General features: G+C 42.3%; 1 protein-coding gene across 1 annotated transcript in view; it reads left to right on the forward strand.

Annotated features, from left to right (window-relative positions):
- CACNG4 (calcium voltage-gated channel auxiliary subunit gamma 4) overlaps window positions 1-22482 on the forward strand; it is a 121844-nt gene that overhangs the window by 91045 nt on the left and 8317 nt on the right. The window contains exon 2 of the mRNA XM_044004600.1: window positions 4868-4951. Coding sequence (XP_043860535.1) covers window positions 4868-4951 — 84 coding nt within the window. The remainder of the gene's footprint in view (window positions 1-4867; window positions 4952-22482) is intronic.

Raw genomic sequence — 22482 nt, forward strand, 5'->3', positions numbered from 1 at the left:
CACACCTCAAGTGTGAGGGCTTACAGAGTCCTTTTCAGGACTACTCATCCACCTTTAGTGTCCACCTGTCACCCAACTCTAACCTGTGCCTACAAGAAGTTGTAGCATGAGCAGCAACCACACCCTGGCTGAGGGTAACTAAGAGGTCTCAAACACATTGTTGAGTCAGGGGGATGTCTACCCCAAGCAAATGAAGACTTTGCCCAGTGGAATGGACTGAAGAGAACAATTTATTCCAACAGCCATGAAGGTGGTTAAAATAGGCACCATGGAGCACTTAGAACTTGGTCAGGCATCAAAGATGCCAAGGTCATCCACTACATCCCAGGCCATTAACAGTCACCTTGACCTTTGTCCTGCCACTGGACTTTGATGACTCAGGAAGAGACAGTGAGGTTGATGACTTTGTGTAATTCTGCCTCACTTAAATCCAATTCACTGGCAAGCCAAGATATCACCTGTGATGTCATTGGTCCTCTTCGAAAAACAACCCAGGAATAAGCTGGTATATTGGCTCATATCACCTTAGAGGTAAATGTTTTACAACCAGCTCTCTGAAAGAAAAAAAAAACCTATTAACTATTACATTTTAAAGTTTAATCTACATCATTGATGTTTTCTTCCATTACTTTCTTTAAGTCTAAACAACCAACGAAACAACAAATCAAGCCCTGATTTGTAGTTTTCTGATTTCTGGAAATTGAAAAATTGGCTGGGTTTTCAAACTGGCTCCAGCACATCTTTGTAATTACCCCTAAGCCTGGGAGCCTAACTATGTATGCCTGGGGAACTCATTTCCCCTACTTTTCTATGGATGAAACTTCCCTAACAACTTATTCCTCTTCTGGGCCTTGGACTTTTCTTTCAATATTGACTCAAACTATCAGTGGAACTGTGAAAATTGATCTAACCATTCTGGAAAGAAATTTAGAACTGTGCTCCCAAAAGTCACTAAATTGTGTTATAGCCTTTGACTTATTTGACTTTGGCCAATTCTAGACCTATATCCCCCCAGAAAATAAAAGGAAAGGGACCCATATTTACATAATTTTTTTTTAGTATTTTATTTTTCTCAATTATATGTAAAGACAATTTTTAACATTCAGTTTTAATAAAATTTTGAATTCCAAATTTTCCTCCCTCCCTTCCTCCCCTCCCTTCTTCCTAAAATGGTAAGCAGTTTGATATAGGTTATATTGTGCAGTCACATAAGACAGTTCCATATTAGTCATGTGGTTAAAGAAGAAACAGACCAAAAGAAAAAAAAAGTGAAAATAGTATTTTTCAATCTGCATTCAGAGTCCATCAGTTCTTCCTCTGGATGTGGATAGCATTTTCCATCATTGCAATTGTCTTCAATCATTGTATTGCTAAGAAGAGCTAAGTTATTCACAATGTTGCTGTTATTGTGTACAATTGTTTCTCCTGGTTCTACTCATTTTACTCTACATCAGTTCATATAAGTCTTTCCCAGTTCTTCTGAAATCTGCCTGCTCAATATCTCTTATTGCACGTTCCCCAAGCAATAGGTATCTTTTCAGTTTCCAATTTTTGCTACCACAGAAAGAGCCACTATAAATATTTTTGCTCACATGGGTCCCTTTCCCTTTTTTTATGATCTTTTTGAGATAAAGACCTAGTAGTGGTATTTCTGGATCAAACATTATGCACAATTTGGTTGCCCTTTGTACATAGTTCCAGATTGCTCTCCAGAATTGTTGGATCAGCTGACAACTCCATCAGCAGTGCATTAGTGTCCCAATTTTCCCATATCATTTCCAACATTTATCGTTTTCCTTCTCTGTCATATTAGCCAATCTGACAGGTGTGAAGTGGTACCTCAGGGTTGTTTTAATTTGCATTTCTCTAACTGAAAGTGATTTAGAGCACTTCTTCATATGGCTACAGACAGCTTTGATTTTTCACCTGGAAACTGTCTATTCATCTCCTTTGACCATTCATCAATTAGAGGATAGCTTATATCCTTAAAAATTTGACTCAGTTCTCTAAATATTTGAGAAATGAGACCTTTGTCAGAGATACTTGCTATAAAGATTGTTTCCCAGCTTTCTGCTTTCCTTCTTTTTTTTTAGTGAGGCAATTGGGGTTAAGTGACTTGCCCAGGGTCACACAGCTAGTAAGTGTTAAGTGTCTGAGGCTGGATTTGAACTCAGGTACTCCTGACTCCAGGGCCGGTACTCTATCTATCCACTGCACCACCTAGCTTCCCCTCTGCTTTCCTTCTAATCATGGTTGCATTGATTTTGTTTGTGCAAAAACTTTTTTATTTAATATAATCAAAATAACCTATTTTACATTTTGTAATGCTCTCCATCTCTTGTTCTGTCATAAATTCTTCCCTTCTCCATATATATGACAGGTAAACTATTTCTTGCTCTCCTAATTTGCCTATGGTATCACTTTTATGTCTAAATTATGTACCCATTTTGACATTATCTTGATATATGGTATAAGATGTTGGTCTATACCTAGTTTCTCCCATATTGCTTTCCAGTTTTCCCAGCAGTTTTTGTCAAATAGTGAGTTCTTATGCCAGAGGCTAGGGTCTTTGGGTTTATCAAATACTAGGTTACTATGGTTGTTTACTAGTAGTGTTCTCTATCTCTGTCTCTCTCTCTCCCTTTGTGTCTGTGTCTATCTGTGTATCTGTCTCTGTCTCTGTGTATGTCTGTCTCTCTCTGCCATTCTCTCTGTCTCTGTGTCTGTCTCTGTCTCTGTCTCTCTCTGTCTCTCTGTCTCTCTCTGTCTCTCTGTCTCTCTCTCTCTCTCCAATGTTTACTTCTGAATCTCCAGCCAGTTTGCACTGGCAAAATCCAAATTGAGTTTTTAAAAACTCAATAATTTAGATCTCTTGCTCTTTCAGGTTTGTCCTCCCTCCTGTCTCCTTACATTCATTTCAAATAACCAAAATTGGCTCAGATTCAATAGCTATCTGGTTTAATTACAATTTCAAGCATATAACAAGAAAACCCCAAACACTGCTTAAAGAGATAACAGTTACAGATGCCAGACACTCAGTCTGCCACTAAGAAAGGGCTTTTTCCTCTCCTCCACCCCATTGTCTTTTGGGATAAGTAAAGGTGATGGAGGGAATTAAGAGAAGAATGGGCTTCTGCTCCCAGGTTGTTTCTGGTCCTTCATTCTCTCAAAGAAGACCGTGACACAGGAAGTGATGTCATGACTTACCCTGAATTGGATTTAAGTGAAGGAGGGCTATGCAAGGATATCAACCTTACTCTCTCCCCCCAGAGCCACCTGGGTCCAGTGTCAAGATATAGATAGATAGATAGATAGATAGATAGATAGATAGATAGATAGATAGATAGATAGATAGATAGATAGATAGATATTTTTATGCATGTATGTATATGTATATTAGGACAACTGGAGATGTGTGTGTGTGTGTGTGTGTGTGTGTGTGTATGTGTGTGTGTATATAAAATCAGGACAACTGGAGATGGCCCCAGACGTTTAAGGAATTTGGGTTAAGTGACTTGCCCAAGATCACACAACTAGTAAGTATCTGAGGGGAGATTTGAACTCAGGTCCTCTTGACTCCAAGGTTGGTATACTATCCACTACACTACCTAGCTGCTCCTTCTGTTCCTAGGAGAACTTTGAGTAAACCCCATACCGCTCTTACCAACAGACACCTATTGCTTCCTGTACCGATGGATGCCAATAGTCACTGACCCCTTTCTACTAATTTTAATCATAGTTAACATTTATATGATGCTTTAATGTTTGCTACTAATTTTAATCATAGTTAATATTTATACAGTGCTTTAATGTTTGCAAAACTCTTGAATAGATTACTTCATAATATATGTTTGGCAGTACCTCTGGTGCTTAGGGCTTCTCTTGACCCAGCCAAGAGTAGCAGACACCCAGCCTAGACTGGAAAAGTTCAGCTAAAGGACCCTTGGAAGGGCCATCCTGGCCCCCAGCTGGTCCCACACTGCTTTCTTCAAGGCCAAAATCTCATCTCTCCAGGGGAGATTTGGGGAAAAACAGTGAGCAACAAAAGATAGTCAAGAAAAATTACAATTACCTGTCTAGTTCTTAGACCTCGATCTTTGTCAGGCTCTGAGAGAAGCTCTACATACACAGAGTCTGCTCTAATTTATTCAGGAGTTCATTTTCTGATCTGTGGATTATCCAGGCTTCTAGCTTCTCTTGCTTCCTCCTTTTTACCTCTTCAGGGTCTCACTGTTTTTTCTCTCCCAAGAGAGGAGGTGAAGGGATAAGAGACAAGACCAAACATCTTTATGCAGGGATGGCACATAGGCTTAATTAATCATGCATCACCCACCACCACCACCACCACTGTTCTCTTATTAACTAGGGCAGTAAGGCAGCACAGTAGATATACTGCTGGGCCTGGACTCAGAAGACCTGAGTTCAAATCCAGCCTTGGACACAGTCTAGCTGTGAGGCCCTGGGCAAGTCACTAAACCCTGTTTGCCTCAGTTCCTTGTCTGTAAAATGAAATGGAGAAGAAAATGGCAAACTCACTTCAGTATCTTTGCCAAGACTACTCTAAATGGAGTTACAAAGAGTCTGAAATGAATGAGGTATGGGGATTGATTAATTGTGCATCGCCACTGCAACCATCACCCTTGTCACCATCCCCTATTTATGAGGCTAATCCAGAGTCAACATTACATCTCTGATCAATAACCTGATGGGACCTGGACCAGGGGAGTAGATGCTAGATGTTTTAATGGTTAGCTAAATGAAACTGTGACTCCTTTCTGGAGCCAGTTATACTTAAAACACATGCAAATTACCCAGACATCCATTCATTCTGCAGCACATTGAAATGATCTCTTTCTGTTCTTTTTAGGGATCTATAAAGGTCATTGTTTCCGGATTAACCACTTCCCAGAAGACAATGATTATGACCACGACAGCTCAGAATATCTCCTGCGTAAGTACAGCAACCAAGGAGGCAGTTCGGAGGAAAGATAGACCAACTTTTCAATTCAATTCAATTAAACAAACATTTAAGAAGTCCCTGCTATGTGCAAGATACTGGGCCAAACACTGGAGATAAAAAGACAAAACCTTAACAGGCCTGGCCTTCAAGGGGTTTACAGCTACTAGGGTGGGGATACACTTCCAGTACATACAAAATAATATCGTTTCATTAAGATGCCAATTTCAGAGTTGCAGGTAACTGATGGCATAGGAAAGAGCTCATGCAGGAGATGTCACCCAAGCCTTTTTTTGTTTTGTTTTGTTTTGCAGGGCATTGAGGGTTAAAGTGACTTGCCCAGGGTCACACAGCTAGTAAGTGTCAAGTGTCTGAGGCTGGATTTGAACTTGGGTGCTCCTGAATCCAGGGCCAGTGCTTTATCCACTGTGCCACCTAGCTGCCCCACCCTCCCAAGCCTTGTTTTAAAGAAAACAGGGATTCTAATTCTTCTTCCGGGGGTTAAGAGGGAGGAGGGAGGAAAGAGCCCTGTTGGTTTGAATGGGTTTGAAGAATGGATCTGAATCCCACTTTCTCCACTCAGCAGCCAGGTAGTCCTGGACAATTTGATTAATCTCTCTGGGTTTCTATTTTCTTATCTGTGAAACGAGAGATCATAGTATCATACATTTAGAATGAGCCTGAAGAAAATCTAATTCTATCTAGTTCAAACCCTTCATTTTACTCTTGAGAAAACTGAGGTCTAGAGGAATGAACTTGCCCACACAGGTAGTATGGAGCAGAGACATGATTGGAGCCCAGGAATTTGAGCTCCAATTCCAGCCATCTTTCCATGGTCTCTAAGGTTCCTTCTAGCTCCTAAATCATGATTTTTCCTGGGATAAATTCAGGCTCCCACATCATTATGCCCTAAAAGTACGTCTCCTTTGTACTCTCTCATTCCCTTTCTGTTTTTGAAAAGGGAAGGGACAGTGGATAGAGTCCTGGAATCAGGAGGACCTGAGTTCAAATCCAGCCTCAGATACTTGACACTTGACTAGCTGTGTGACCCTGGGCAAGTCACTTAACCCCAATTGCCTCACCAAAAGAAAAGAAAAGGGTAGTTGATGAAAATTTGTCTGTATTGGCAGTGAGATGTCAGGGGACCAGGAGTTGCTGGAAGACTGGTGACTGGGTCATTATATGCCTTCACTAATGAGAAAACTCAGTCCTGCACATGCCAAGTCCTACAACCAGTCAGTCAAACAAGCATTTATTAAGTGCCTGCTCTCTACCAGGTAGGGAGGCATCTCGATGGCCCAGTTCTGGGCACTGGGGCCTGGAGTCAGGAAGACCTGAGTTCAAATACAGCTTTAGAACTAGCTGTGTGACCTAGGCAAGTCGGTTAACCTCTGTTTGCCTTAATCCTCTGAAGAAGGAATTGGCAAACTACTCCAGTGACTTTGCCAAGAAAACCCCATGGACAGTACGATCCATGGGGTCATAGAGTCAGCCTGAATGAATGAATGACAACAACAAATCTACCAATCATTGTTCTAAGCACTGGAAATACTAAGACAAGAATTAAAAAAAAAAACACTTGCCCTCAAAGAGCTTACAGTTTAGCCAGGAAAAACAACTTATACATATAGAAGACTAGAGAGGCAATGGAGATCAATGCTTACTGATAGATATGAATTCCCCATAACAGTCATGATGGTGGTTGAAGATACCATCCTGCCTTCCCCCATTGTCACTGAATCCAAGTGACTTTAATTCTAGGTATATCCTGTGGCTTAGTGGCCCTCAGTTTCTCTGCAGCACAACTGAAAGAGAAATGGAATTAGTGCGGCCATCTTTTCTACCACTGCCTCTATCACAATCAAGAGTGAGATGTGGGATCCCCCAAAGCCACAGCAGAACAGACTGTGGCTGTGGTTGTTTGCTAGGAACCACCAATAGTAAAACTTGTTTCTTGCCTCTCCCCCACAAGGTTAGTGTGGCTCCATTCCAAAGCTTATTTCTGGATCTTTAAAGTTCACATTTTACACTGTTGACTACCTACACTCTAAAAGTCAATTATAATTTGAAACTGCAATTAACCCAGTACACTGTTGGTCTGTATGGATTTCATATGCTCAAAAGTAGTGAAAGGGTAGTTAAATGGTACAGTGGAAAGGGTGCTGGGACTGGAGTCTGGAAAAGCCATTTTCATGAATTCAAATCTGGGCTCAGACATTTACTAGCTGTGTGACCCTGGAAAAGTCACTTAACCCTGTTTGCCTCAGTTTCCTCATCTATCAAATGAGCTGGAGAAGGAAATGGCAAACCATGCCAGTATCTTTGCCAAGGAAACCCCAATGGCATCATGAAGAGTCGAACATAACTGAAACAAATGAACATTAAAAGGAAGATCATGGTCAGCTGCAGAGAGAAAATAATTTGCCAGGATTTTTCAACATCTGAAGGCTTGAAAAGAACCAAAGAGGTTTTATTGTTAAAGTATTACATCTCTTCAAAAGCAAAGTATAAGGTACAGTAAATGAATCTGCATTGTCATGGATTCCCTCAGGGCAGAGAGGAATAAGTCCCACTGGGTTAGGTGGGAAAGGAGGCTTAGTAAGGAAAATCATCTTCTTAAGCAAAAAATTTCCTTTCCTATTGTTCCACACTGGAGGCAGGTTCAAGGAAATTCTTTCTTGCAGGGATAGAGCCATGGATGATAACCAGAGAGAAGAGAAGCATTGACAGGCCTTAGCAACAGATTGGATATGGGGAATGAGAGATAGTGAAGAGTCAAAAATGACTCCTAGGTTATGAACCTGAGGGACCGGGAGGATGATGTTGCCCTTTGTTGTTGGTGGTTGTTGTTGGTGGTGGTTGTTCTTTGTTCTGGAAGAGAACTAGTGACATCATGAGGGTGATGTCTTGACTTAAGAGTGGATTGGATTTAAGTGAAGCAGAGCTGCACAGTCATTAGCCTCGCTCTCCTCCAGAGTCATCTGAGTCCAATAACAAGACATAAGTCAAGTGGACTGAGGATGGCTCAGCTCTTGCCCTCTACAGTGACAGGGAAGATGGGAGGTGGGGAATGTTTAGGGGGAAGATAATGAGTTCATTTTGGACATGTTTACTTTAAGATGTCTACTGGACATCCAGTTTGAGATATCTAAAGGGTAATTGGAGATGCAAGTTTGGAGGTCAGCAAAGAATTGGGGCAGAAATAGTAGATTTGAAATTCCTCAACATAGATATGGTAATTGAATTCATGGGAGCTGATGACACCATCAAGTGAAGTAGTATAGAGGGAGAAGAAGACCCAGGACAGAACCCTAAGGGACACCCACATGAGGCTAAGGGCCAGAGAGGAGTAACTAGTTCTATTCACCCAAAGAGCTCCAGTCTCTGTGCACTGTTATATAAGTATATACAAAGGTCAGAGTTAGGGATTGGACCTGGATCTTCATTCATATAGGAAACTCCCTGTGCCAATGTAGGTCAACACTTTCTCTGTAACTTTTTCCCTGTTCTGCAGCATGGAGTTTCCTAAAAAGCAATGAGGGATTACATGACTTGTAGAGTCACACAGCTATCAGGAGGACCTGACCTCATGTCTTACTGGCACTGAAGCCAGCTATCCACTATGCCATGCTGCTTCTCACAAAGTATATACAATGAAATTGAGGTGTGGGAGGGGGAAGCCCTGGAAGTTGGGGTAATCGGGAAAGGCATTAGGTAGGTTTGTCAATTTTAGGCAGAATAAGTGAGGCGAGAGAACATTATAGACCTAGAAAGAGCCAATGCAAAGGCATGAAAATGGGAAATGGAATGTCATGTGTGAGGAAGTATAGGAATACCTATGTGATCGGGGCAGCTATGTGGCTCTGGGCCTAGAGTCAGGAAGACCTGAGTTCAAATCTGGACTCTGACACTAGTTGTGTGACCCTAGGCAAGTCCCTTAACCTCAATTTGCCTTAATCTACTGGAGAAGGAAGTGGCAAACCACTCTAGCCAAGAAAACCCCTTGGGCAGTATGGTCCACCAGATCACAAAGAGTTGGACACAACTGAATGCCTGAACAATAAATTTGACTGGACCAAAGAGAGCAATAAAGTTTAAACAGTAGGTTGGAAGCCGGTTGGAAAGGCCTCTAAATGTCCAACAGAGGAGTTTCCATTTGATCCTAGAGATTAAGTAGAGAGGCAAATAAGTTTACTGAGCAAGATAGCAAAGTGGTCAAACATGAGCTTTTAGGGCTGTCACTTTGACAGCTATCTGGAGGATAAGCTATTGAGGTCAGAGACTCATTAATAAATTGTTATAATAGCTCAACAAAAGAGAGCCTTAACTAAAGTAGTGGCTTTAAGTGGCAAGAAGGGGACAAAAATGAAAGATAGTATGAAGGCAGAATGGGGAAGACAGCAATTGATAGGATAGCCATGAAAGGGAATAGAGGGATTTATGTTTTTATATGGTTGGGGTGAATTTCCTATTCATCCAGGTCCCATAGGTGTCTAAATTGCTGGCTTATGCTTATGTAATGTTAAGGGTTGACAAGGATTGGGGGTGAAAGAACATCAAGGAATACATTCCTGACCCAGACAGGAGCCAGATTAAGGGTCAGGGAGGGAGGAAGAAGAGACTGGGAACAGCACTTAAGGCACATTTTCCTCTGCTACTCCACAACTCTAATATTTATATCCTTGTGAAACCAGATTAAAATAAAGAATCATGGAAAGCCTTGAGGGGGAAAATAAGTCTTACAGGTTCCCCCAAATCCTTTTTTTGGCATTCAAAGCCCTTCTTAATCTGGTCTCGCTTCCCTTCTAAACTCTTTACACTTTAGACCCCCTTAACTCCTCACATACTCTGTGATTCAATGACATTGGGTTCCTTTCTGTTTTTTAAGCAAGATGCTGGGCATTTTCACTGGCTGTCCACCATTCCTGGAACATTCTCCGACCTCATCTCCAGCATCTGACTTCCTTCAAATTCCGATAAAATCCCACTTTTTAGAAGAAGCCTTTCTCAACTCCTCTCAATTCTAGTGCCTTTCCCCTATTGGTTATTTCTTTTCTTTTTTTTTTTTTTTTTTTGGTGAGGCAGTTGGGGTTAAGTGACTTGCCCAAGGTCACACAGCTAGTAAGTGTTAAGTGTCTGAGGCCGGATTTGAACTCAGGTACTCCTGACTCCAGGGCCAGTGCTCTATCCACTGTGCCACCTAGCTGCCCCTGGTTATTTCTAATATATCCTGAATAGTATATCTTGTTTGTAAGCAGTCTCCCCCATTAGACTGTGAGGTCCTTGAGAGCAGGGACTGTCTTTTACATTTCTTTGTATCAGTCAGTCTTTATTAAGCACCTACTCTGTGCCAAGCACCATGGTAAGTACTGAGGATACAAAAAGAGGCAAAAGACAGTCGCTGCCCTCACGAGCTGTCAGGGAGTGAGGGGAAAGAAGATTGAGAAGCGACAAAAGGGCTTTGCACACCAAGAAGAGGATTTTGTATTTGATCCTGGAGGCAACAGGGAACTGCTGGAGTTCACTGAGTAGGGAGGTGACAGGGTTGGATCTGTGCCTCAGGCAAATGACTTTAGTGGCTAAATGGGGAGAGACTTGTGGTAGGCAGACCCACCAGCAGCCTAATACAATATTCCAGGTGATATGGGGCTACACTAAAGTGGTGGCAGTGTCAGAGGAGAGAAGGGGCCATATTCAAGAGATGTCACAAAGGTGAAATTGGCAGGCCTTTTCAACAGCTTGAATATGGGGGAGTTGAGAGGATGGTGTTGCCCTCTGTAGTGATAGGGAAGGTAGGAAGTGGGGAGGGTTTAGGGGACAAGATAATGAGTTCAGTTTTGGACATGTTGAGTTTAAGATGTCTAGTGGAGGGGCAGCTAGGTGGCACAGTGCATAAAGCACCGGCCCTGGATTCAGGAGGACCTGAGTTCAAATCCAGCCTCAGACACTTGACACTTACTAACAGTGTGACCCTGGGCAAGTCACTTAACCCCAATTGCCTCACCCTCCCCCCCAAAAAAAGATGTCTACTGGACATCCAGTTCAAGATATCTAAAGGGCAGTTAATGATGCAACATTGGGAGGTCAGCAGAGAGGTCCTGGGCAGAAGTGATAGAAAATGGTCAGCATAGAGATGGTAATTAAATCTGTGGGACCTTCACCAAGTGAAGTAGTATAAAGAGAGAAGAGAAGGTGGCCCAGGCAGCACCCTGTGGGACACCTACATTCAGAAGGTGTGATGCAGAGGAGGATTCAGAAAAGAAGACTGAGAAAGAGTGATCAGAGAGAGGAGAACTAGAAGAGATTAGTGTCCCCAAAACCTAGAGAGAAAAGGGTGTCTAGGAGGAGTGATCAACAGTATCAAAAGGTTTCAGAGAAGTCTAAGAGAATGAAGATTGAGGAAAGGCCATTGGATTTAGCAACTAAGAGATCATTGGTAACTTTAGAGAGAGCAGTTGATATCCCCAGCACTTAGCATAATGACTGACACATAAGAGGCACTTTATAAATGTTTATTGTCCAATTGAATGACAAATGGGCAATGCCACCTTAGTCTTGTTTATGGAAGGTGGAGAGGGTGTCTAGTCTGCTTTCCTTTAGTATTGGTAGTACTAGGCTCTTAGAAGCTTATTATATATATATATATATTTTTTTTTTTGCTTATTATATTTATAAGGCATCAGCTGAGCAAGCTGGCTCCTTCTGTCCAACTAGCTGTGTCTCTAAGTCTTTGCCTAACTATCTGGTTGCATGGGATGCTACATAATCCCCTCGGTTTTCTGTGGCATATGATGGATTCTGATCCAAGCTCTAGGAACAACCCTTGATTTCCCCTCCCTACCTTATCCTTTGTCATTAAAATAGAACTTTAGAAGACTAAAGAGGGAGGAAAAGGGGGGGGGGAGGAACACAGCAGTAGAGAAAGAATCTAGAAATTAAGGAAAGGACAGTAACATCTAAAAGTCATTTTGCTGTCTTCACAGCAAAATGTCCAGACACATGCAGAGTCTCTCTCAGCGGCATACCTCAGGGTAGAGTAGATTCAGCCTCATTTATAGAGAATCAATACCAGGCCTCTTTGAGCAAAAGTAATTCACTCTGCACCTGCTTAAGGGTAATTTTTCCAAAAAGGGAAAAAAAATGGATTTTTGCAATGAATCATCTAGCGACATAGAATGTTAGTGTCGCTCCCATGGAGTCCTGGGACAGGACAGCTCCAACCAGGCAAGCAATCTCTGTCAGCCCCAGAAATGTGAACAATCAGGTCAGCCTTCCAGCCTCTGGCTCAGTCTCCCTCCTCCCTTCCTCCCCTTCTCATTCCCACCAATAAACACCCATAGAGGGTCCAAGAGACCAGGGAAAAGATGAGTCATGTCCCTCCTGTCCTCAGGCCCAAAATAGCTTCCCTCAGGTTCCCAGGGATTCCATATCCATTCTTGCAGTCACCTTTCTTCCAGGCCTACCCTATCCCCTGCTTCACCCCAGCCAGTACTCACACCCACCTACCAGGAGGAAAGGGCAGCCACTACCCCAGTAGTTGGAGGCCCTGAGCATTCTACCTAGCTTGAACGCATGAGTTGGCTTTGGTGAAATACTAGCCAATATTCCAGCCAATCTATTTCCCTTCCCCTGGGTGAATATGCTAAAGCAAGTTTCCCATTGCTGTCTCCAACATTTTTTCCCAACCTCAATCAAGCCTCCCTTTGTTTCCTCTCCCTTCCCTCTTATTTCTAGAATTGAACCCCCCCCATCTCTATTTTCTTTCTTCTGGATTTTAAAGCAAGCCCCACCATTACAGCTCCAACTTTTCATTTCTTTTTTCTTTTCTTCCTTTCTTCCTTACTTCCTTCCTTATTTCTTTTTGCCTTCCATCCTTCCTTTCTTACTTTCTTTCTTTCTTTCTTTCTTTCTTTCTTTCTTTCTTTCTTTCTTTCTTTTTCTTCCTTCCTTCCTTCCTTCCTTCCTTCCTTCCTTCCTTCCTTCCTTCCTTCCTTCCTTCCTCCCTCCCTTCCTTTGTTTCTCTTTTAACAATAAAACTGAATTTAATCTTCCCTTGCCTCTGGTTTGAGAATCATCTGTTTGCTTAGGTTATATCCCTTTTACATCATTTTGTATCAAGCTTCCTATCCTACGAGGCAATGGAGAGATACAGCTCTGAAAGCTAAATTCTTCAGGAAGAAGACTGCAGATTTCTGAGCCCTTGGCTCCCAGACAGTCCCAGCATCATGGAGATGGGGAGGTGGAAAGAGGGGAAGAGGGAGCGCTTGCAGGAGTTTAATTCCCACCCCCTTTACTAAAGTGATAGTGATAGCAATTTAGCAGTCAGTACTCATTTGGGAAGGAGGTAGGCTCTTTAAGTAGCCCCTTTGGGGAGGAGGAGAATCAAAGAGACTTGGAGGCAAGGAGGGAGAAAGGGAGAGGGATCAGGGCCCTAGTGCCTCAGCTCTTTCTCTGCCTGATGTTGGCTAGTAAGAGCTCATTCCCCAAGAGGGAAGTGTTTGTTTTTTTTCACCCCATAGATATAGAAATAGGAAAGTTTGTTTGCCATGTAACTGAGATTTGTAAACTGAATAACATATTTCAATCTCTAGTTCAGAAGGACAAGAATTCCCACTCAGGGCGACACCCACTGGAGTTAGTCTGCCTTTTTTTTTTGTCCCTGCTTCTCTCTTTTTATTACCAATCTTAGAATCCTAGAGTCATCAAATTTGAGGGATGAGTGATTATCTGGGCCAACCTCTTCATCTGACAGCAATCTCTTGATTCTTCTACTGTAAAATGAAGGGATTGGGCCAAATGATCTCTCAGTTTCCATCTGACAGTCCTGCCTATCCAGGGTTATAGGAACAAGGCCTGGAGGGTTTATTGGTCTGATATATTTGTGGTGACTAAAGGAGTTAGGGCAGGAGAGTGTATACCTGGCAGGTTTCCCAGGACTCCAATCCAGGTCACTCGGAGTTCATTTCCTTGTATATCCTTGTTTCCACACATTCAAGAAAAATTATAATTCACTTAACTGGCTGTCCATGAATAAAGGATTCTTGAAGTGGTACTCTATACATGCCCAGACTCTGAATGTCATTGCATGTTAGTACATTCTCCAAGGATTTATTCCTAACATCCAGTGAATCCAGGAAACCACCCCTCATCCCATAGCATTATGTTCCTCAGTCAGTCAACAAGCAATTATTAAGCACCCACTAGGTACCAGGCACTGTGCTAAGCAGTGGAACATCATTTTGCAAAACAATCATTAAAATGTTATAATAAAATCCTGCCTAACATCAGGCATACCTTTCTTAACGTTTCCCTGACAACTGCCCATGCATAACAGGAAGTGTTCCTGTGGACACTATGGTCTTTCACCTGATGCCCTGCTTTCACAAAAATAATTAATAACATTAGATGAGACATGCCTCTATTTTTGCCAGCCAGATATAAATGACACAGTGACCAAATCCCTTCCATCCACCCTTTATTTTCTACTTAAGAAGCCAACAAGAAACTTATGGATTTTATTGTAATTTTTATTTTATTTCATAGTACAAATGGGAAAAAATTAACTAGGTATCTCCAGTTGCTCATGCTAGAATTGTTGTTGTTGTCCTTTGTTCTCAAAGAGGACCATGACATCAGGAGGTGATGTCATGACTTACTCTGAATTGGATTTAAGTGAGGGAGGGCTGTGCAAGGTCACCAACCTCACTCTTTCCTCCAGAGCCTTCTGGGTCTAGTGGCAAGATATATAGAGATAGAGAGATATGGAGGTGTGCATGTGTGTGTGTGTATACACACACACACAGAAACATATATACCTATACCTATACATATACATATACATATACATATTAGGACAACTGGAGATGGCCCCAGATGTTTTAAGGCAATTGGGGTTAAGTGACTTGCACAGGGTCACACAGCTAGTATGTGTCTGGGTTGATATTTGAGCTCAGGTCCTCAACTCCAGGGGCAGTGCTCTATCCACTGTGCCACCTAGCTGCCTCTCATGCTGGAATAAGAATTCCAAAGTGAGATGTGAGGGACTGTTCCTCATAAAGAGGAATTTTCAGAGGGAAGCATTCCTTCCCAAAGCTGGCTTCGTCCCTTTATTAGCTAGCCTGGCCATCAATGCCATCTCGGTCCAGGGGCTTTCTTCCAACTTCCAGAGAGTGCACAGACTTCAGCTCTGTCTGGTGGTACTTCAAAATGTACAAATCTTTCCAATTTAATGGATTGTTTTGATGTGGTTATTTTGATGTGTTACTGTTTGCACAGCCAAAACTTTAGAGTGAGGCCAATAATGATTGCTGATGTTTATACAGTGCTTTAAAAGTTTATAAAGCACTTGCTGCAGGCCACTCTGTAAGGAAGATAGGCTGTGTAAAAATTATTGTCCTCTGTCTTTATGTAGAGAAGATTGATCTGACTCCTCCTGAATAACTGAGCTTTTTCCCCCACAATTGTAAAAGGGGAAGAGAACAGCAGAAATGAGGTGTTAGGATTGTACTCCTTTCAGACTTTGAATGGTTCCATTCACAGCTTGTAAAAGGAGTAAAATCTTGGGTGTCTCAGACCCTAAGTGATATATTTGCAAATTTTAAAGGGTTCATTCCTTTCACTCTTTTATGGGTCAGTGTAAAAGCAATGTGAAGAAGTGTTCACACATATTTGCTCCTTTAGGAGGTGTGAAGTTCCTGTCAACTTGGCGTTAATCGGCCTTGGCTCTGGTGGTTTTAAATGCACAAGCCAGCTCTGAGAACAGAGTTCTCCCTGGCAGTAAAGAAGAGAGCTACCTATGGAGGAAGAAATCAGCTTTTGAAAAGGAATCTCATTTTTCCCTTGTATCTTTTGGGGGAGAGGAAGAGGGAAGGGAGATTTCTTTCCTTGCTCCATCTACAATGGCTCTTAGAACACAGCAGCTCATAAAAAGGTCTCAGAGAATCCAGATGAGTTCTAGAGAGGTACAAGCCCAAGGAGACCAGCAGAGACATTACATGAGGAAACCACAAGAAAAGTCACAGGGACCTACAGTGTGGGTGGCTTTGGCCACCTGTGTTCCCTTAAGGGGTGCCTTTCTACCAGTATACTATTATGTGTGTGTTTACTACTTTTTCCACTGATGCCATGTATTTGTGCAAGAATATACCCCAAGTTTCTGGTGGTAATATATATATATATATACATAATTTTTTTTTTTAGTGAGGCAATTGGGGTTAAGTGACTTGCCCAGGGTCACACAGCTAGTAAGTGTTAAGTGTCTGAGGCCAGATTTTAACTCAGGTACTCCTGACTCCAGGGCCGGTGCTCTATCCACTGCACCACCTAGCTGCCCCCTGGTGGTAATATTTTGTTGCAATTATTCTTATATGCTGTTTCAGTAAATGCCTTTGTTAATTGTGATAAATGGATGAATCAATGTTTAAATACAGCAGTGGGAGCTACTTGAACATACCCACTGAATAACTTGAATCTGGGGTAGTTTTCCCTTCCAACACAACCTGTGAGTGTGACTTAGGTTGTGTTACATTTGGATGAGGGCGCAAACTTAGAGAAATGAAGCAACTTACCCAATGTCACTTTGCTAATAAAGTATCATGGACAGCTTTTGAACCAAGGTCTCTTGATGCCATGTCAATAGCTTGTTTAACTACTCCACACACTCCATTGCCTCTCCTAATATTCCAAATGACAGAAAAAAATCCCCCAAGTAATGAACTGACTTTGTGCTCCTTTGAGATCAGATGTTACCATCCAAGCAAGCAAATCAGTCTTCAGGAAGATTCTTTTATCCCTAGGTTAATGGTTCTATAACACCATACCATATAGAGAGAAGAATATTTAGAAGGACCTACATTTGATTCCTGCTTCTGACAGTTCATAGCTATATGACCATGGAAAAATCTCTTACTCTCCCTTAGCCTCTATTTACTCATGTGTAAAATAAGAATAATAATACCTTGAGTATCTACTTCACAGGATGTCTGTGACACTCAAAAGATGAAGCAGATGAAAAATGCTTTTTTGAAAAGTTATTATAGCAGCAGCATGGCACAAGTCGATCAGTTCAACAAGTATTTATTAAGCACTTACTATATGCCAAGCAGGCAGCTAGTTGGTGCAGTGTACAGAGTTGCGGGGTCTGGAGTCTGAAAGACTCAGCTTCCTGAATTCGAATCTGGCTTCAGACTCTTACTAGCTGTGTAACTCTGTTTGCCTCAGTTTCCTCATCTGTAAAATAAGCTGGAGAAGGAAATAGTAAACCACACTAGTATCATTGCCAAGAAAACCCCAAATGGAGTTATGAAGAGTTGGACACAACCAAAAACAAAACTGAAAAATGAGTGAAGCACTGCTAAACCTGGCAATACAAATACAGACAAAAAGAAAGATAATCCCTGCCTTCAAGGGGCTTACATGCAAATGGAGGAAAGTAACATATAGAAGGTAGCTGGAAAGGATCAAGGGTGAGGAATGTAACTGCATGAGGGCATGAAACACTTAATAAAGAAAGTCTAGAGAGTCAGGAGTGGAGCCTAGAGAAAAAATGAAGACCATTCATAGCAGACAGATAGAGTGTTCAATTGGTGGTCAGTGAGACCTGGATTTGAGGTGGGCCTCAGACACATCCTAGCTATGTGACTCTGGGCTGGTGACATCACTTCTCTCATTCTCAGTTTCTTCATATGTAAAATGGATATAATAATAATTGTAGCACTCACTTCACCAGGTTGTTGGAAGGAGCAAATAAGGTGAGATATATATGTGTGTGTGTGTGTGTGTATATACATATGTATGCATGTGTATATATACACACATACACACACACACACGCACACATATATATATATATAATATATATAATGTTTGGCAATCCTGAAAACACTATATAAATGTCAGTTAATAATAATAATAATCCAGGGGGCAGCTAGATGTCGCAGTGGATAGAGCACCGGCCCTGGAGTCAGGAGGACCTGAGTTCAAATCTGGCCTCAGACACTTAACACTTACTAGCTGTGTGACCCTTGGTAAGTCACTTAACCCCAATTGCCTCACTAAAAAAAAAAAATAATAATAATCCAGCTCCCTTTGCAAAGTGAGAGAAAATAAAAATATAGCCTTATTTGACAAATGCTTTGAGATTTGAGTTCAAAGGCCCTTAACACTAAGATAATTTCCATATAGGGCCCTCTGGTTTCCCAAGAGCTTAGTATAGTACTGAGTACAGTAAAAATTTACAAAATACATGACAGAGACATGGGGAAATAATGGTAGGGGTCAAGCCAGTGTAAGTGATAAGGAAAGTGATTCCTGAGCAAAACCATGATTTGGGCAAAATCTACCCTTGGTCCTGATAGACTGAGGACTAAGGAGAGAGATGGTTGATTTTTTTCCCCCATTTCTTTTCCTCTCTTCTCTCTGGGGCAGCTGAATGTATAGTGGGTTATCAATTAACTAAACTACCTGCTTTCCTCTGAGGCTAAGGAAGCTTCAGTCTTTATCCTAGACTCATACTCTCTCTTCTAAATCATTAAATGTTATATAACTGTTGATCAACATAAACCCAAAATGTCTGTTGTATTGTTACTAAACACTCAGATATATAAATACTTCGAGGGGGGAGGGGAGGACAAGGGAGCAGGAGAGTAAAAAGGGGAGAGGAAAAGATGAAGAGAGAGACAGACCAGGGGAGTGGAAGTTGGAGGGGGAAAGGAGGAGAGAGGGGAAAGGAGAGAAGGAAAGAGCGAAGGAAAGATGAGAGTAAGAAGGTGAAGGAAGGAAGAGGAAGAGAGGGGGGAGGAAGAGTGGGAAGGAAGAGAAAGAAAGATGGAGGAAGGGAGGGAGTGGAGAAGAGAGAGGGGGAGGAAGAGAAGGAGAGAGAAAAAGAATTCCCCTGCTTTAGAGATGAGACAGTGCCAAGTAGGGGGACAAATTCGACTATCACAAGCCTAGTGAAAAGTACCCGAAGTATCCAAACCCAGGATATTTCTAGAAGCCTTCCTTTTCTTTATTTAATCAAAGGAAATCACGCCAGAAGCAGTCTGCAAGTTGGAAATGAACAGCCACTTTTGGTCAGGCAGTTTGCTCCTTTCACAGGCTTCCTGCGGCATTCAAAAGAAAGCCATGGCCCAGAAGGGTGGTGTGATGCTGGGGAAGCTCTTGCCTAAAGGAAGGAAGGTGAAATCAATTCTCTAGGCATGCATTTAGACAGCACCCCAGGCTTGAAGAGGTGCGGAGTGGGAGGATGATTAGCAATAGGGCATGCCTTGGGCAGCTAGGTGGCACAGGGGAGAGTACCAGGCTAGGAGTCACGAAGACTCATCTTCCTGAATTCAAATCTGCCCTCAGATACTTCCTACCTATGTGACCCTGGGCAACTCACTTAATCCTGTCTACCTCAGTTTCTTCATCTGTAAAATTATTTAGAAAAGGAAATGGCAAACCACTCCAGTATCTTTGCCATGAAAACCCCAAATGGGGTCATGAAGAGTTGGACACGATTGAAAAATGACTGAACAACAACAAATACCTTCTTGCTGCCTGGTTGTTAGGATAGGAGCATTTTTTTTTTTTGGTGAGGCAATTGGGGTTAAGTGACTTGCCCAGGGTCACACAGCTAGTAAGTGTCAAGTGTCTGAGGCTGGATTTGAACTCGGTCCTCCTGACTCCAGGGCCGGTGCTCTACCCACTGCACCACCTAGCTGCCCCAGGAACATAGATTTTAATCTAGAAGGGACATTGGAAACCTTCTAGCCCACCCTCTTCATTTTACAGATGAAGGAGCCACAGTCCAAAGGACTGAGATGATCTGGCCACCGTCACATAAGGAAGGAAATGGCAGATTTGCAATTCAAACCCTGAGCCCCTCTGCTTCAAGTCCAGGGCTCCTTCCACCGTAGAAGGAGTAATATTTAGAATTTGTTCTCAGTCACCTTTCCAATCTGACACAGAGAAGCAGCTAAAATCATTTTCTATCCAGAAAAGGGTACGTTGGTCCATCCCTCCCCTGACTCTGAAGCAAGGCATTAGTCCTGCTGGCTTCTCTTTGGTTGGTTGGTTTCCCTAAACTCTGCCTTTCAAAAGCAATAAGGATTCAAACCAGCCCTGTTGCCTTAAACGAACCTTCAAAAATTGCCCCCCCCATACATTTTTCTCACCCACTTTTTTTCTAAGAGTCTATGGGTGTCAGCTTGGTTATTTCTTCCTCTGGAGATGGAGAGATGAGCTCTGGCACATCTCAGAAGCAGCAGAGCTCTGGGCTTCATCCTTAGGCTCCCACTTACCCTCTGCTTCCTCCTCCTCCCTTTTTCTACAGTTCCAAACTACAGCTCCTACCCCTAGAACTACTGCTCCCTCCCCCCAGCCTGGCATCTGCCTGGTGCCCTAGGGGTAGTTTTCTCCTCTTTCCTTGCTAGCAGAAGTGTGACACCTCCCCAGAGGCAACCAAAGAAGAAATCTCTAAGCATTTGAAAGAAAGCCAATAGTAGATCTCCCAGCAAAAGTTTCATCCAGGTTCCCTTCAGGAAAATTAAGAGGAGTACAATATGAAATAAAGATTTAACGGAATCGAAAACAAACATCAGAGAGGTCCTGCCTCCAGTTGAGGGCTGAAGCAGAAGACATGACACAAAAACTGCAGATGCACAACACAAAAGGGACCAGTTGTTGTTGTTTGTCCTTTCTTCTCAACATAAGGATGATGTCATGCCTGGCAGTGAATTGGATTTAAGTGAGGCAAGGCCACCAACCTCACTCTCTCCTCCAGAGCCATCTGGGTCCAGAGGAGTGGATATAGATTAGAATGACTAGCGATGGTCCCAGATCTTTTAAGGTAATTGGGGTTAAGTGATTTGCCCAGGGGTCACACAGCTAATAAGTGTCTAGGGTGAGATCTGAACTCAGGTCCTCCCAACTTCAGGGCCAGTGCTCTACCCACTGTGCCACCTAGCTGGCCCAGGTTTCACCAAGAGGTAAAACCCAAAGCCCCACACCTTCCTGTAAGATTACTGAGTCAGGAGACCAAAACTGGGTAATCAAGGCCTCTAGAAAATGGGGCTGAAGCCAGTGTGATCAGGGGTCAGGGGATTCTCCAAGAGAAATAGTAATTGTGGGTTATCGATTGACTTTATACTCCCTGCTTCCTCTGGGGCTAAGGAAACTTTAGTCTTTATTTTAAATGCACACTTCCTCTTGTAAGCCATTAAATGCGATATAACTATTGATCATTGTAAACCCAAAATATCTGTTTTATTTTTACTGAAAGCTCGCAGTGGGAAATGGGAATGAGGAGGGAGGAGAAGGAGGGAGAGGGAGAGGGGGGAAAAGAGAGGGAGAGAAAAGGAAAGAGGAGAGAGAAAGAGGACTGTAGCAAGGAGCAGAGGCAGGCCACAGCTCTGTGTTCAGCTCTCAGTCCTAAAACAGGACTGCTAAAGGAATCGGATCCTGACTTCTGATGGCTTACTGGACAGGAATCATACGGTAAGGAAAGTATCCAGGATGCAGTCATCCCATCTGAAATGACCACAGGACAGTGGCATCTAGCTTACTGCAGGACCTAGCCCCAGGTACCGTGGCATCCCACCCTAGGGGTGCAGTGGAAAATGAGGCCTAGACTTAACCACCCTATCCAAAAATGTGAGCGCCTGGTCCTCGTATAGTCCAAATCTAAGAACTAAGGCTGAAGACATAAGTAAACAAAAGAAAGTTTCAGAAGAATGAAGAATTACTATGAGTAAAAGATTTCCAAGATAGGAGAAAAAATTAATTCTAAAATACTTACAAATAGAACCCCGGTGGGGGGGGGGGGAGTAGCTTGGCTAAAAGATTTCCAAAGGAGCTAAAGAATGGAATTTTTAAAAATAATAAAGATTAGAAAAGAAATAAAATTGTGACAACCCTTAAAAATGGGAGAGAGAGAATTTAGTAATTCAAAGAGAAAACAAGAAATGCTATGAAAAAACAACTCACCTAGAAAATAGGATGAGTGGTCATTTGAAAATCATTAGATTCCCTGAAAATCATGACCAAACAATAAACCCAAATATTTAGCACAATGCCTGGCTCATTGATTGTTCAGTCATTTTTCAGTTGTTTCTGACTCTTTATGAACCCATTTGGGGTTTTCTTGGTAAAGATACTGGAGTGGTTTGCCATTTGGTTAAGTGACTTGCCCAGGGTGATGAAGCTAATTTGAGGCCGTATTTGAACTCAGGCCTTCTTGACTCTAGACCCTGTGCTCTATCCACTGTACCACCTAGCTCTATTCCTCGAACAAGACACTCCATACATTTCACTGGCCCCAGAAACTTCCTCATGTTGGAAGATCACTTCATCCCTGAAACTCACACTGCTGAATTACATCTGTCCCTGGGTCCCCTGCCTCTGACTGGACACATTAATTATTCATGGTTAGGCCATGCCAATGTAATAAAAGTTATACCACCTAAATTAGTTTACAGATGTAGTGCCATATGAATCAAATTACCAAGGGGTAAATTTATAGAACTAAAAAAATAATCTGAAGGAAC

Source organism: Dromiciops gliroides, chromosome 4 (genome assembly GCF_019393635.1).
Source record: "Dromiciops gliroides isolate mDroGli1 chromosome 4, mDroGli1.pri, whole genome shotgun sequence".
NCBI lineage: Eukaryota > Metazoa > Chordata > Mammalia > Microbiotheria > Microbiotheriidae > Dromiciops > Dromiciops gliroides.